A 17,536-nucleotide genomic window follows, 5' to 3' on the forward strand; every position below is an offset into this window, starting at 1 on the left:
TTATTTTTTAACAAAACTAAATTTTAATTTCAAATTTTACCCACTAAATATTTATCAAAACATACATGAATAATGCAAAGGAAAATTTTCAAATTTATAGCTATAAAATTTTGTGGGCTGCCAGTTTGAAACCTCTGTCACAAATTATGTAACACTTCAGTGAATGGCAGTCAATGTAAATTTTTTTTTTTTAAATGTTCAATTAAACAAAAATTTTATATATTTAGTAATATGTTATCTTCATAAAAACTGTAGCATCAAGTCCTCATATATAAACTTCTATGACAGACTGCAAATGCTGAATAATGTTAGCTTTAAAGTTAACCTTCAGCTAGTAAAGATTAGTAAATGTATCATTATTTCAGTGAGTGATAGTTTTAAATTTTAACATTGTTAACAATTTTAAATGCTGGTGTTCAAATTTTGTTATTGAATGAAAGAATAAACAGGAAACAGTATATAATACAAAATTATATTTCTCATAATTTAACATGGCACAAAATTAAATCAATAATTTGAAAATATAACAATTTGTTCATAGGATGATTGATAAAATGAACAGATGGCACAGTGCTAATAACTAGACTTCTCCATAGGAAGTTCTCCTTCCAAAGCAGGAACATGTAAATATAACACCTTCCTGAAATACAAAGCATATTCTAAATATATGACTATTTGACGTGCTATATTAAAATATACATTTTGTCCATAAAAATGGCCTTTATTTTCTCACCAGTGTTTTGAACACAATAATTGGTTGTAGACGTATATAATATAAATAAAAATATATTGAATGACAAATATTCATGTTTTAGCACTTTAAAAAAATTAAACTTTATATGGTTCCCTTGGTCCCTGTAGATACATTTGGTAAAAGTTTATACTCATTATAAAAATAAAATGAAAGATTTCACTTGTGTACGGCAAAAATTGACCAAAATACTTTATTATACAATTTGTGATTTTTGCTATTGTTTTTGGTTTGCCTTCAGGGACTGGTTGAAAAATAAGCTAAAATAATCAGAGTGATTTTTTTTTTTCCATTTTAATCATTCAATAACATTCTTTTATGATTTACTAGTGTGTAGCGTTCTTTAAATTTTATATTTTGTTATATATGGTACACCGAAAGAATTTGTACCCAGGTAATTTTTAAGTTTCTAATTCTCATGCAATTTTATTAGTTTCAAATAACTTTATCATCATACAAGAAATTCATTAAACTACAAATTTTAAACCTTAAATTTATGCAAAAAATGTTATAAGTAGGCTGTGTGCCAAAGCTGAAGCCTGCCACTAATTTCTAGAACACAAATTCTATAAGATTCTATAAATAAGATTTTTTTGAGAAGAAAATATCATTAAACAGATTGATGAATATTTTTTATCAGTCTGCTTAGTATTTCATACTTAATCTATTAATATCAGAAACCTTCTATACTAATATTTCGTATTTAGTGTGTTAATATATGTGTTTTTGCTTCTCAATTTGTATATGATTTCTAAATATTATCTCAAATCTTAAAATTCTTGGTCAATTTGTGCTGTGCAAGAATCAAAACTATTGCATTTTATTTTTTTATAGATAGTATAACGTTTTACCAGGTTAGTACAGACGTTAAGGAAACAGTTAAATTTCATAATGTTTACAGAATGGATCTTTTAGATTTAAAAATGCATAAACATGAATATTTGTTTCATTTAAAAATTTCTGTAATTGGAAGTTTATGTCTGCAACCAATGATTGAAGAAATAAAGGCCACATAAGAAATTTTAGAACACAATGCATTCTTTAACTGACAAAATATTTTACTTATTCAACATACAAAAAAAGAAGATCCATAAGGTACTGTAGGGTGCATAAACTATGGTTAATATATGTGTTTTGAACTGACTGCCACCTAGAATGTATAGTAGTTAGGGTATAGTGGCAGATTACTGCAGTACCGAAGGACCTGGGTTTGAATGCTGGAGTAGACATGGTCGTAACTGTTGTAGCATTATCAACAATTTAAAAGTTGTTTAAGTTCCACTAAGCCTAACGACACCATTATTTGTTTACATTTGAAACTTAAGAGCATAGCGAATTAAGTTAATTATGCTCAGACTTCAGTGTTTTTTTTGCCAAATGAGGTCAAAAATTTTGTGCACCGAAAAATCTGTCTTTCTGTCTAATTTAAATTGACTTAAATTCTTTAAAAAATGTTTTTAACTGTATTCGGTGTTTTAGATTTTTCTGTATTTTACAATTTTTAATGAAGATATTTTAAATTTTTATGTATTTTTACCTTGCCACAAAGTGAGAACTGGATTGATTGAATTAGAAGTATATCTTGCACAAAATTTGGGGAAATAAGTTTTAATGAAATGCAGCAAAAAATATCCATAATTTAATAGACCGTACAAGGAAGTCATGTGGTGCCCACACCATTTTTTTTTAATTTTTCGTAATGAGTGCAACATTTTCCTAAATACAGGTATAGAGACAGGAAAGTAACCTATAAAAAGATAAATTTCATAATTTTTATAAATTTAAAAATTACTGAATATGAATATTTGTACAGTCAAAAGTCGTTAATTCGGACACCCATAATCCGGAATGATCTATAATCCGGACCTCAAAACTACAAACTTTCTGTGCATGCGTCGCATTGACGCAAGACCTTTATGGCTGCGAATATGTTTGTGCGCGTTTAATGTATAACGGACGGTTTAAGCTAAGCTAAAATTATCTATTTCAGTTAATGTTGCAGATTGCGTTGTTCCTTAATCTTCGAATTGGATCCGGCTTATTATTTTTTGCAAACTGTTAGAGTAGTTTTATAAAAGTAAGCTTGAACTTTTGATTATGTCAAATAGAATTTCTGATATATATTTACTAATATGTAAAGGATTTACAAAGCAAAAGTATATTTCGAAGTTCATTAAACAAAAAGTGGAATTGCTGCAAAAAATGGATAAAGGCATATCCTTTGTTTATCTAAACTTTGTTTATCTTTAACGCAGCGGCGGGCACACTATCAATTGGAAGTTGATCTGTCAGCACTATCCTTAACTTCAGAGCAGATGTTTTTATTTTATTTGGCTTATAATTCCTTACTAAATGTAGTATTTCATCTCGATGTACTCCGTCTTTTGATATGATTTAAATCAAATTCCTCATCATTATAATTCGCTTCTGATAGTGAAAAAAGTGACACAGAGGTTATTTATTGAAAACGAAAAAATTTTGATTGACAAATTACTCGGTATTCTTGACACAGCAATTAAAGGACTTGAAGAGCGGAACTTTGTAACTGAACAAGAAATTTTGTCTGTTTATAGAATTAAAGAGAAAGTATTATCTATTAAAATGAAGCAACTTAAACAACTTACTTTGAAATAAATGTTTAATAAAGTAAACAAATAAATATTAAGCTTTTTTTTTTTTCTTTTGTAAATTTTGATACCCTTTAGATCATAATTGTTCTTTATTTCATAAATTATGGTTTCATATTTTTTAATTTTATAATTTCTGCATGCCATCTTACCAGATTTAAACTGATGATCTATAATCTGGAAAAATCGATAATCCGGAATCGCCGAAGTCCCGACGAGTCCGGATTAACGACTTTTGACTGTATTATTTAAAACATTTCTACAATTGAAAGTATATGTCTATGACCAAATGTTGTGAAAATAGAGACTGGGTATGAACTCTCTTGGACATGATGTATGCATGAACATTTACATTAACATCAACTTATACTGAAAATTTAATGAAATCCAATCTTTTGTGAATTCAATTATGAGAACAGAAAGTGAGAGAAAAAGGCTTAGTATGTTTTAAAAAAGATAACAGTTCTTCATCAGAAATAGAAGTTATTCTGCATAAATAATAATTCTGACAACATGAATTCAAGTAATGTAGACCAAATTAACATTTCAAATGCATTCTGAATCACAGAAGATGTATTTCTATTCACATATGGTAAAGCAGACATGGGTTATCTGTCTATGGAAAGGGATACCTTTATGGAGGATTATCTAAGGGAAACTGGCTCATATTCCCATTACACAAGATGGAAATCATCAAAACTAGGCATGCAGACTAAAGCTCAAGTCAAACTCTCAGTATTCAGCTGTCCTAACCACTCAGCCACAGATGCAACAATGTATTTTTATATATATGAACCACAGCCTCCTGAAGACAATTAGTATACTTTTTTTTTTTTTTGAGAAGAAAGAAAAAATGTAGAAATTTTGCTAATAGAAAATAATTACATTTTAATGCTTACTATGAATAACTGTATAACACTGTTAAAAAATGACTATTCAATTTTATATTTGAATGTCATGATGATTTCTAATGGAGAATTTTAAAAAAGTGCTTGATATATATATATAATGAGATGTTATGCAAACATCACAAATTTTTCTCTCTTCAAATTTCAACAAAATTATTCCATACAAAATATATGATGGACACCAGTCTAAACTATAAGCAATTGTAAAATTCAGTACTTAGAATTAATTTCAACATAAAAAAAAAGAGAGAGAGGAATAAACATGTTTGAAAGAAGATAAGTTTTCTTATTAAATGCAAAAGTTATTTTATTTGCTCAGTATACAAACCTGGATACCATCAGATAGTACAATGTTCCCTTCACTTAAACACATACACACACACACACACACACACACACACACACACACACACAAAAAAAAAAAAAAAAATCATGAAGTAAGCACAGATTAATGTGCAAGAATAATTAAAATTATTACATAGCATATCATATTTTTATGAATGAAGATAATAAAAATAATTCAATCTTAGAAGTATCCTGAATAATTTTTCTAGATATGAAAAATTGGCTGGTAGATCAATGATGATAAAATATATCTGTTTATACTTTTTTGGATGTAAAACTTAGTTTTTAAAACTCTATGATCTCCACCATTTTTATCCACCACTTGATATATTTTAAGACTTTTCCTTTTATTTTATTTGTAAATAAAATATGATAACATCACAATAGCAATATTCCATTAATGAAATTCATGAAAAGCTTTGCGTAAATTTGCTTGTTGCACAGCAATTTTACAATGGGCAGAAAAAAAGGTTACTCAAGTATTAATCAGCAGATATAATACATTAACACCATCCATAACTCTTAAATCTACTTTTCCACAAGTACTGCGGCCATCCTAGAAGCTGTTCTGTATTCTTCTGGAAAGATACAATTTAAAAAGAAAAATTTCCCTTTTCTTTTACTTTTTTTTTTTTTTTTTTTTTTTTTTTTGTGCAGGGAGGATAGTTTTACTTACACACACACACACACAAAAAAAAAAAAAAAAAAAAAAAAAAGTGCAGCAACAGCCCTAGTGGGCTATGGCTTGCAGTGCCCTTTTTCTCCTTTCTTGACTTGTGGGCCCCAGAATGCATCAGCATATGCCATGGACAAGTAGTCAGCATGTTGCAGGACCCCTGGTGTTTAGTCCCCAAGCAAACTTGGTACTCATTTTATCGACCCATATAAGGGATGAAAGGCTGTGTTAACTTTGGCCTGGGGATTGAACCCCGGACCTGTGATGCAGCTGGGCTGCACACTAGCCACTTCGCTACCAGGCAGGATAGCTTATTATTATTATTTCAGTACCAATTTCACACAAAGGGCATATCTGCATTGCATCCTCCTTTTTTATTTTGTTAACTCCTTCCAGAAAATGTCTAGGGAACAGCATTTATTTGGGAGAGAAAATTAATTTTTATTGCATTTTACATTATGTACACATTTGTCAAAAAATAAAGCAAAAGCAACTCATTATTTCCAGGCACATAGCATTTTAACAAAAGAATCATGAGTGTTCCAGTTCTTACATAATAAAACTGTACATGATAGGAAATGTACTTACTAAAAAAATATTAAATTCAGAGCTAAAATCAGTTCAAGACAATGTGACAATTTTCAATGTGATTGCCAAATAATACCTGCTGAAGATTAAAAAACTTCTGCTTAATCAATCTGCTAACACTGAAAATTAATTTTATTATTTAAAAAAGGCCCCAACAGATTTTTGCTAGTGTATTTACAGGTTTCATCTAATATCTAGCTACAGAAAAAATGAAAAGTGTTAATTATAACTAAGGTTATTAATTCAACTATCATATTATGGCACTACAATGCATATGAGAAATCACTTTTGAATCTTGCATAAACTGCGTTTTTGACTGCAAAGTTCCTGCACAGATTAATGTTAAAATATTCTTGTTGACAAAGGGTTGGAGTTTTGGGGTTTTACATGCATGTAGTAATTTTAGGATACGTCGATTGCAATCAATGTATTTTCTTTGCTTTTTTGATAATTTAACTACTTATTGATATAGATAATCAGGCTGAAAAATGCATTTTGGCAATATCGAATACCAGAATCTCCCTGCTAGATTTGAAAACCTCTGGCCACCCCCCTAAAAAAAAAACTGAAATGTTTCAGATTTTAAATTACGTTCAAAAGGGGTGTTTTTTTTTTTTTTAAATGTTTTGTGTGTTACCTTTATTTATTAAATATCATGTTCTTTGCACTTAAACCATAAAATTTAGTTCAATAGCAATGTCGCAAAATAATTTTAAATGAGCATATCTTTAAAATTTCCGATACACAGTTTGACATGCTCGAGATAAAAAGGCCCCCCCCCCCCGGTAGAGTGTTGCTATTGCTCATTTTTACATCTTTGAGTTTGTTACTCAAAAATTCGTTAAAGTTTTGAAAAATATAAAATCGATAATAAAAGAAATTCCAAATTTGGGATCTCAGATGCCCATATTTGCAGTAGGATTACGTCATTCAAAACTGAATGGTTCTAGATACTGTTGTTTTACTACAATGCAAGAAATATACATACATTTATGAAGATTTTTCATTATTTAATTTTTTCAAATATAATGCAGGACATTTTGTGGCAACAGTTGGAAAAGTGAACCGACATTTATAGGAGTCCGATGCAAAATGCCAAAACGAAAGTAATAGTCCTTTGGGACTCAAATCCCTTTGGACTAAAAAAAGAAAGAGGGATGGCTGAAACTAAGCAGCTTGCTCACTTAAATATAATTGTTCAGTAAAATTCCTCCGCTTTTGATATCTGATTTTTTTTTCTTCCAGTTGTGGTTACTTGGGGGAAGGAAAAAAAAAAAAAAAAAAAAGCTGTTCAAACCTTTAAGTCTTCTATGATCTTGCTGTTAAAAAGGTTATATCAGACTTAAAGGAAATACAATGTACATTCAGCTATTTGATCCTAACTACCACTATTTGGACAGCAAAGTACTTTCTACACCTACTTGCTGAATGCAGTCAAGTGTGTATTGTAATAAAGCATAATAAAGAAGCTGCCTCGTAACAGCAACGCAGATGACATTTTCACCAAACTGAAGGATATTGCAGTTCTTGTTTAAAGAGACCAGCAGATTAAAAAAATGTGAGAAAAACTTGCTGTTTCCCTTCTTCAAAAAGCTCAGCATAGAACTCACAACCACCCAAATGGGGTGAGGGGGGTGTTACTGGAACTTGCTTACTATTGATGTGCTATAATGAGATTAAAATCATTGGCCCTTCAATGCCTATTTTCGTCATAATGGTATGAGACAAATAAGTAATAGACATTCTAACCACTAAATATGTGCTGCAAACTTCATTCCTGAAAGTGATCAAAGAACTTTCTTTCAGCTATTTATCTGTATTATTTGACTTCTATGGATTTTACTGACACTGCACCTGCACAAAAACTATGAATTCGAGTAAGTTCGCTTATATCATGAATGAAACAGACTGTTCTCCATCCCTCAAACGATCCAGATATTGAGAATGCTATTATTCGATAGAAAAGTCCAGGATGCAATTAAAAAAAACTCTACTAAATTATATGATAGTACTTTGAAAAATACCCTCCCTGATTACAATCTGGCTCTGAAAAAAAGGGGGAGATCCTTCTCCATAAAAGGTAGAGTTCCACTTAAGATCTGTAAATTAAATGCAGACTTAATGAAATTTTGAGACCTATCAGTGAATCTCCCTTTCAAAATCAGGATTCTTGTTTTGAAAATATGAACTCAGACCCTAATTCATTTTGAAAAATTTCAAAATCATTTAAAAATTCGCAAACCAATAGAACTGGTCTCATAAAACATAAAAGCAGTACTATCCATTCAGATTCAAATATTTTGGTTAAAACATTAGAAAAATAGTCAAAAATAAAACTGTCTGTTAATGATCCTGACAGAAAAGACAGAGAAGAAACTAATGATTTCTTGTATAGAAATAACAGGAACCTACTTCAGCCTACTTTTCTAAAAGAAGTTTTCAGTATAATTCAAAAACACAAAATCAAGAACAAACAGGGATCTTAAATCTCAAACCAGGTTACAAAAGCAACTGCTCAGAAAGTGCATCATGCTAATTACTTTCTCCTTTTTTGAATTTGCTAATGAAAAACTTATTTAAATAGCAATTATTTACTAAATTTGTATAATCAATTATTTTATTCTCTCTTTTCATAAACTTTCATTCATTAAGATAATATTTAAATCGTTAAACAATATAAAACAAAATATTAAAAATAATAAGGTAATATACACATGAAAAAACATCTCATGAACAGGTAAAGGTGATCATGCCTTTTAGGGGTTAATGCATGTCTCAGAACATGTTATTTTTTATAACAATGAAAAATTAAATAATTACTGCAGTACACAAACTGGGAAAAAAATCCTAAATTTGCAATAGTTACAGACCAATTAGCCTTACAGTCTGCGTAAGTAAACCTTTGAATAGGCAATTCTGTATAGACCTAAAAATTACTTTGAAAAATACAAAACCATCAATAAGTTTTAGTTTTGTTTCAAATGTAGTCACAGCATCTAAATGTCATTGAAATCATTCACAAAGAAAGAGTCAATTGCAGTATTCTTCCTCCAGACTAATACTGAAGTAATTGCAAATGTCAGTCCCAAATAATTTAACAAAAATCATTATTTCTTTTTTAAAGTGTCAAATTTTGAAGTGTAAATTAATGACATTCTCTCCAATAGAAAAATCATTTTTGCTGACGTCTTCATGGACCTGGATCTGACACTGTATATTAATGATTTCCCATAACCATTCTCTCCCTCTTTTGATGTAAAATGGTAGTTTTTAATACAGTTATACTAACTAAATCTGTAAATCTCCAATGTGCTGTGAATATATTCAAAGATCATATGAACATTGTAATTCACTGCCTATTGCCAAAAAATCATCAAGTCTGGAGGATAAAATTAAACATTAATAAATGCTGTTTTGAACTTATTAGTAGGTAAACTGACAGCTCAACTATCTGGAAACTCATGAAATGGCAAATTCCGGATACATGAAAATTCTAGATAGCTGAGTGTATAAAAATTGGAATTCATGGAAGAAAAGACAAATGAATGGAAGATATTTTTGGTCTAGAATTATAAAAAGAGTTATCTTATTTGTTACCTACTTGAACAAAAGTCTACATATAAAATTATGCACGACTTTTTTTTTGGGGGGGGGGGAATTCCTTTCAGGCATAAAAGCCAGCATATTTCATAGACGTTAAACATGAAAGTAAAACATCTTACCAATTATGGAATGTTACTAAACGTAAAAGCTGGTGGAGATGTTGTCAAGCTTGTGCCAGTCATTCATTCTGGCAGTAGTTTAACGGAACAGATCATTCTTGGCCAAAACAGATACAAATTATGGATATAGCATATAAAAACTTCTATCACTTTTCACAGTTTTTCCACACTTCTTCACCATTATTTATCCATAATTTTTCAGGAATATTTTCTCCTTAAAATTCTAAATTATTTCGATTAGTTGAATGCTGGATAGTAGGGTTTTTAATGTACAAGAAAAACTTTCCAGTTGATATGGACTTTAATGTCATTAATGAACTCGTTCTATAAACAACAGTTTCATTAGTTAACAGAACTTTGTTTTTAACACTTATTCAACCAATATTGTTTCATACAGCCTCAACTTGGCTAACTGCTCCAAAGACAAATAAGAAGAAAACAGATATTTTCCAGAATACAGTTCTGTGAGGAATGATTGATGTGTGATAGTTTATGAAAAACTAATAAATCTACAAAAACTTGAAAATTATCAACCCCATAAGTTTCTCTTGAGTGCAACATATAACTTCTTTGTGAAGACATGGAACACAAGACAGCCAAACTTACTGACTATGACCCAACAATTAAAATATCTTCATAAGAGACCAAGCACAATACATTGTAGTTCAAAATGGAGAATAAATCGAGAGTAAAAGGAAGATTTGTGTCCCTGCTCAAGCAGCAATCTTTGAAGTCAAAATATAAATGGGCTGGCCCACAACAGAAAGCTAGCATTCACTCAGGACTCAACTGATGGATGGAGCTGCCTGACAAGACCATTACTTTTTCTTGAAAGTACTTGTTTCTAAACTACAGTGATTTTGAACTTAATTTAAAGCTTTTACTATTGCAAAAGGCCTGAAGCTATAAACCTGAGCAACACAGGTTCATACTCAGAGAAGTTAATACCCATAGAAGAAAGAAGAACCAAGATCCAAGCCTTGCTGCTGTACATTGTAGCAGCAAGGACTAGCAAGGTTACTGGAAATTAATGGCAAAAAACAAGATATTTAGTTGTATCACATTTGTTGACCAACTCAGACTGCATTATTTACTTCAATTAATCAAACAAAATTAATAAAATGTCGAAGACAGAATAGAACAAGAATAACAGACTGCATAACATGAATTACATGCTTCAAAGCAATTGTGACTGAAATGTTAGTACATCTTTATGATGATAAAAAATAATAGAGGATTTTTACTGCCTTAAATAATTACTTTTGTAGTTTTAATTAAGATGAAAAACTGGTTTTACAGATTTTCAAAACAATTTATTTACATCTTTTTTAATAAAATTTATTAGAAGAGATTTTTGCTGTATGTAAAAATATTCAAACAACTTAAAATATCTGAACTAAATAAATATACAAATTAAAAACAATCCAGAAATTTAAGAAGGAAAAAATATCTGGTACTTACAATGATAAGTTTTGGCAAATCATTCCAAAATTCTAAATTTGGTATCAATTCTACACCCTGAGATCCATTGCAAAAATTCCAAACAACTCCCACAACAAAATATGAAAGCAGAATGGTAAAAAACCTAAACAAAAATTGAAACACTAAAATTTTTTGTTATATAATTCCTATTCAGAAAATATAAATTAACAGTATCAATATTAAATTAATTCTATAACTTATAGATATAAGTTAAAAGGAATTTGAAAGATATGTATTATAAAAATAACTTCTTGTACTTACACTATTAGAAGAACACTTCCAGTTGACAAACCACTACCATCAACACTTTTTTCTGATACACAACCGTACTTACAAACACATTTTGAAGTCAACTGCATTAACTAAAATAAAAGTAATACTTCTTCATTTGCTTTCAGTGACTACATTTTTTAATTAGATTTTATTATTATGATTGGAAAACTAAATTATAGCAAATGTTTAATAAAAACTGCTATATATAGTAGCAATTTTATATAATTTTTTTTTTTTTTTTTTTTTTTTTTTTTTTTTTTTTTTTAAAGCCAGGTAGGACACTAGGCACATCTAATTTTGATTTAAAAAAATAAGTAGCAATATTCAAAGTTCATTTTTTTAGTTCAAAAATTTTTTCAAAACTTTCCCCTGTCATAACCACCTTATATACACTGGTTATCATAAATTAAGGAAAAATCACAAAACCCACGATTACTGAAAAAGTTACATGTAGAATTTAATGAAACTTACCCACAATATACAACACACAGTAAGGTATCAAATAACATAAAAAGAAATTACCAGACAATTATGGTGGTATAGAAATTAGCACATGCATAAAATGAACAAATTGAAGATCTCAGTTTGCTATAGGAAAAGTACCTTCAATATGGAATATGATCGCCTTTAGAAGCAATACAGCATAAACAGCGATGTGTGATGCTTTCAATTACGCGGTTTATCAGTTCCACAGGAAGCGAGAGCTATTGGTCTTGCAAAGAAGTTGCAAGCGTGACAAGGGTCTGAGGGGGCGGACTGAGAGCAGCTAGACGTCTCCCTAAAGCAACGTGCTCAATAGGAATCAAGTCCGGGCATCGAGCTGGCCACTCCATGTGCATAATTGTTTCCTGTTGAAGATAATCATCTACGATGCGAGCCCTGTGTGGTCTTGCGTTGTCATTCTGTAACAGGAAAGCATCACCTATTGCCCCGGCATATGGGGCAATAGGTGATGCTTTCCTGTTACTCTTTTTCCGTAAAGAGAACCGCCCTTCTTTGATTAGTGGTCCAGTGGACATGTTGTCGTGCCCACTGAAAATGGTCCCTCCTATGGCGTGACGTGAACGGCACACAAATGGCTGGTCGCCTCACATACAGACCACCTTCGTGAAGCCTTCTACGTACAGTTGAAGTTGACACGAACCTTCCGGTGGCTGTAGCAAAGGAGGATCTAAGAAGAGTCGGAGTAACGGTTCTATTCCTGCGTGCACATAATGTCAAATATCGGTCATCGGCGCTCGTCATAGCAGTTGGCCGTCCTTGGCTGAACTTCCTAGATGCCGAATCTGTGGTTTGAAATCGCCTCCAAAGTCTATGAACCACAGTAGGACTCACATTTAGCCATATGGCCACTTCTGTTTGACTTTGTCCTGCCTCTAGTCTCTCAATGGGTCTCCATCATAGTTCTGCAGGCAAATGATGCCTGGAGGTCATTGTTACGAATTGGCTATCTCAGATTTCTGATGTCACTGTCACAGTGAAATATGTGGGCTTGCTCTCAAACATGAACTTTTATGCTCCTCGCAGATGATGTATTTCAAAATCAGCGCCACTAATTTGCATATCACAGTTTTATTCAGCTACTTTTACTTGGCAACATATTCAAATTTTACACGGTTTGGCTTATTTTTTAGGGAGTTATCGCTCTTTTTGTGATTTTTCCTTAATTTATGATAACCAGTGTAAATATAATTTAATATAAATTCATAATTTTAGCCTTACACATTCTCTACGTACGAGATGAAAAAATTTGTAAAAATGGCTTGACGCTTTATAAACTAATATTAAAAGAAATAAAATTTTTTTATTTCAGTTCATTCTCATTTTTCAAAGAACTACGTCTTCCATGAATGATAGGTGAAAATTTATGGACTTCTTCACCTCAGATATAAACATTAAAATACTTTCAGTCACAGTTACAACTTCAGTTACAACTTCAGTTACTTTCAGTGACTACATTTTTTAATTAGATTTTATTATTATGATTGGAAAACTAAATTATAGCAAATGTTTAATAAAAACTGCTATATATAGTAGCAATTTTATATAATTTTTTTTTTTTTTTTTTTTTTTTTTTTTTTTAAAGCCAGGTAGGACACTAGGCACATCTAATTTTGATTTAAAAAAATAAGTAGCAATATTCAAAGTTCATTTTTTTAGTTCAAAAATTTTTTCAAAACTTTCCCCTGTCATAACCACCTTATATACACTGGTTATCATAAATTAAGGAAAAATCACAAAACCCACGATTACTGAAAAAGTTACATGTAGAATTTAATGAAACTTACCCACAATATACAACACACAGTAAGGTATCAAATAACATAAAAAGAAATTACCAGACAATTATATGGTGGTATAGAAATTAGCACATGCATAAAATGAACAAATTGAAGATCTCAGTTTGCTATAGGAAAAGTACCTTCAATATGGAATATGATCGCCTTTAGAAGCAATACAGCATAAACAGCGATGTGTGATGCTTTCAATTACGCGGTTTATCAGTTCCACAGGAAGCGAGAGCTATTGGTCTTGCAAAGAAGTTGCAAGCGCGACAAGGGTCTGAGGGGGCGGACTGAGAGCAGCTAGACGTCTCCCTAAAGCAACGTGCTCAATAGGAATCAAGTCCGGGCATCGAGCTGGCCACTCCATGTGCATAATTGTTTCCTGTTGAAGATAATCATCTACGATGCGAGCCCTGTGTGGTCTTGCGTTGTCATTCTGTAACAGGAAAGCATCACCTATTGCCCCGGCATATGGGGCAATAGGTGATGCTTTCCTGTTACTCTTTTTCCGTAAAGAGAACCGCCCTTCTTTGATTAGTGGTCCAGTGGACATGTTGTCGTGCCCACTGAAAATGGTCCCTCCTATGGCGTGACGTGAACGGCACACAAATGGCTGGTCGCCTCACATACAGACCACCTTCGTGAAGCCTTCTACGTACAGTTGAAGTTGACACGAACCTTCCGGTGGCTGTAGCAAAGGAGGATCTAAGAAGAGTCGGAGTAACGGTTCTATTCCTGCGTGCACATAATGTCAAATATCGGTCATCGGCGCTCGTCATAGCAGTTGGCCGTCCTTGGCTGAACTTCCTAGATGCCGAATCTGTGGTTTGAAATCGCCTCCAAAGTCTATGAACCACAGTAGGACTCACATTTAGCCATATGGCCACTTCTGTTTGACTTTGTCCTGCCTCTAGTCTCTCAATGGGTCTCCATCATAGTTCTGCAGGCAAATGATGCCTGGAGGTCATTGTTACGAATTGGCTATCTCAGATTTCTGATGTCACTGTCACAGTGAAATATGTGGGCTTGCTCTCAAACATGAACTTTTATGCTCCTCGCAGATGATGTATTTCAAAATCAGCGCCACTAATTTGCATATCACAGTTTTATTCAGCTACTTTTACTTGGCAACATATTCAAATTTTACACGGTTTGGCTTATTTTTTTAGGGAGTTATCGCTCTTTTTGTGATTTTTCCTTAATTTATGATAACCAGTGTAAATATAATTTAATATAAATTCATAATTTTAGCCTTACACATTCTCTACGTACGAGATGAAAAAATTTGTAAAAATGGCTTGACGCTTTATAAACTAATATTAAAAGAAATAAAATTTTTTTATTTCAGTTCATTCTCATTTTTCAAAGAACTACGTCTTCCATGAATGATAGGTGAAAATTTATGGACTTCTTCACCTCAGATATAAACATTAAAATACTTTCAGTTACAGTTACAACTTCAGTTCTTGTCTTCTTAAGCCAGCCATAACGCAATAACCATGGATAGTCCTACTATAACTGGAAGCTAAAGTCCTACAGACCTTGCTAGACCGACAGTGAATTTTCATTAGATCTTAAACAAATTACAAAGGTTAAAATATTTAAATTACAAAGGTTTAAAGGCTTTTTATTTAGTGTTAAATTGAACAGCTTGTGTTACAATAAACTTTTGTTACCTTGTTGGTATTTAAACTGACATAAGAAAATATTAAATTTGCATGCAGATAACATAGTTTGAGACTACACATAAAATAACCCATTTAGGGCTGACTCAAGACATATACCGACATGTATTTCCAAAAATGTTGGCTAGCATGTAAAGCCAGAATACAACTTTAAGCGGAGTTGGCGAGATTAACAGAAAGACGTGGCTGCCAGAATCCTCAACTTAGATAAACACCATAACTAATTTGCATTCTGCTGAGGAATACAGAAAGAAGAGGTTAAAGTATAGGTTTAAACCATAATAACTGTTTAGTTAACACAAAATACCTTACAACCAGTAAGTTTTCAGATGTTGCAATTACCCCTGGATGACTTTGACAACAAAATCTCCAAATCTACTAATTTTTTTTCATTGAGAAATAAATATATTTCCTTTTGCATCACAAAATATTACATGATGCTTAAAAATAAATAAATAAATAAATAAATAAATAAAAACATCAACTTTAAATAACAAAATTAACTCAAACATCTTTGACTAAAAAGAACACACACAAAAAAGAAAAATAATATACAAAGGAAATCATTTACAACATTCAAAATAGACATCGATAAAGTCATTAAAAGCATGGTAAGCCAAGGGTGAAGAACCAAAATCATGATATTTCGGGGGGCCAATTAATTTCAGTCTACACTTCAGTAATTTCTCGCATAATTAAGCAAAGGAGAGTCAAAAAGCAGAGGGAAAACACTTTGCTGAGATCACAGTAAAACAAACTGGAAGTCGTCAGCTCAAACTGTCCTAAGATAAATATTAAATGCAACTTTGTTTACCATGATTTGATACAATGTTTGTAAAGGTGCACTCGGGGAAAAAAAGGAAGGGAGAGTTCTATATTTAACATCACAACTGGATCATGGATAAGTGGAAGACAGTTGCCTGGTCAGATGAATCATGATTTCTCATTCATCACGTCGATGGTCAGAGTATGTAGTCTTTCTGGCAAACAGTTGCTCTCCCCCTGTGCAGCAGGTCATACACAGGCTGGCAGTGGCAGTATTATGCTTTAAGTAATGTTCTCATAGGTGGCTGTGGGACCCTTAGTTGTCGTAGAAAAGCTCATGAAAGCTTTTGATCATCTTAACATAACTGCAAATGAGTTGCACTCTTACATGGCATCTGTCTTCCCAACTGGAAACAATGCCTCATGTCACAAGGCTTGAATTGTGCTGAAGTGGCTACTTCTAATTAACATCCTGGCCACATAAGTCACTGGATTTTAACCTGATAGAGCATATTTGGAATGTATGAAGCAGCAGCTCAGAGCTCAAACACCATCATGGCAGAATATATCGACTTTGCATGATCGCTGCTTAGACATTTGGTACAACCTGTCTCCAGTCTACCAAGAATTTGTGACACCCATGGCAAGGCAAGTTGCAGCTGTTTTGGAGGCTAAAGGTCGTGCAATGCATTATTGAGCAGGTGGTTGTAATGTTTTGGCTCTTCAGTGTACATACAAAATATACAGGATGATGAATAACACATACTTATTTTCAGGACAGAACTGTTCTAGCGGTTACTGAATAGTGGAAAATTGTTTGGCTTATTGAAATGAAGCAGTTACTGATCAGTGGAAAGACAGATTATCATGCAATATAACAGTTTTCAAATGAATGACATAAGATTAACAATCATCTGCTTAATTCTCAGCTATTTAAGTCAGCTACTCAACAATACATTTAAAATTACAGCATTGTTTTGACATCTCAGCCTGCAAGATAAACCTAATGTCACTTAACCTAAACAGTTGTTTAATCTTCTCGTGCTGAATTATGCAGGGAAACAATTGTCCTATCTTTAGCTTAGATTTCAAGAAATCAAGTAAATACAGTAATAGCAAATACTACTGAATGTTCATTTGCATTATGGTTTGATAGTTTAAAAGCTAACATGTCAGCAAAACTCTGCTATTTGCAGCTGAGAATATTATAATACTTTAAATATTTGAAAATCAAATAATAAATTAGAATCTGTAGAGTTGCTATAATAACTGAAAATTAGAGTTAAAATCCTGCAGACCCTACTAGACAGATAGCAATTAATTACTGAATCTTGAATAACTCATTAAATACTGAAGAAGGTTTAAACAACCTTTAAATTTTACTCTCAGTTTGAACATAAAGGCATAATTTGTGCTAGAAATAAAATTT

At 31.9% G+C, this 17,536-nt stretch overlaps 1 protein-coding gene across 3 annotated transcripts in view; it reads right to left on the reverse strand.

The window, feature by feature from the left end:
• Positions 1 to 458: 458 nt before the first annotated feature.
• Positions 459 to 17,536, reverse strand: part of LOC146998683 (uncharacterized) — a 57,657-nt gene continuing 40,579 nt past the window's right edge. For 2 of the 3 annotated variants that reach the window (XM_085811578.1, XM_085811579.1), the window contains 3 exons: positions 11,361 to 11,461; positions 11,079 to 11,202; positions 459 to 640 (listed from right to left, as the gene is read on the reverse strand). In XM_085811578.1, coding sequence (XP_085667704.1) covers positions 581 to 640; positions 11,079 to 11,202; positions 11,361 to 11,461 — 285 coding nt within the window. In that variant the 3' untranslated portion in view covers positions 459 to 580. The remainder of the gene's footprint in view (positions 641 to 11,078; positions 11,203 to 11,360; positions 11,462 to 17,536) is intronic. The other variant, XM_085811580.1, reaches the window with a different exon arrangement.

Source organism: Stegodyphus dumicola, chromosome 2 (genome assembly GCF_044657685.1).
Source record: "Stegodyphus dumicola isolate Sdum_Otavi_A_Nest chromosome 2, ASM4465768v1".
NCBI classification, from domain to species: domain Eukaryota; kingdom Metazoa; phylum Arthropoda; class Arachnida; order Araneae; family Eresidae; genus Stegodyphus; species Stegodyphus dumicola.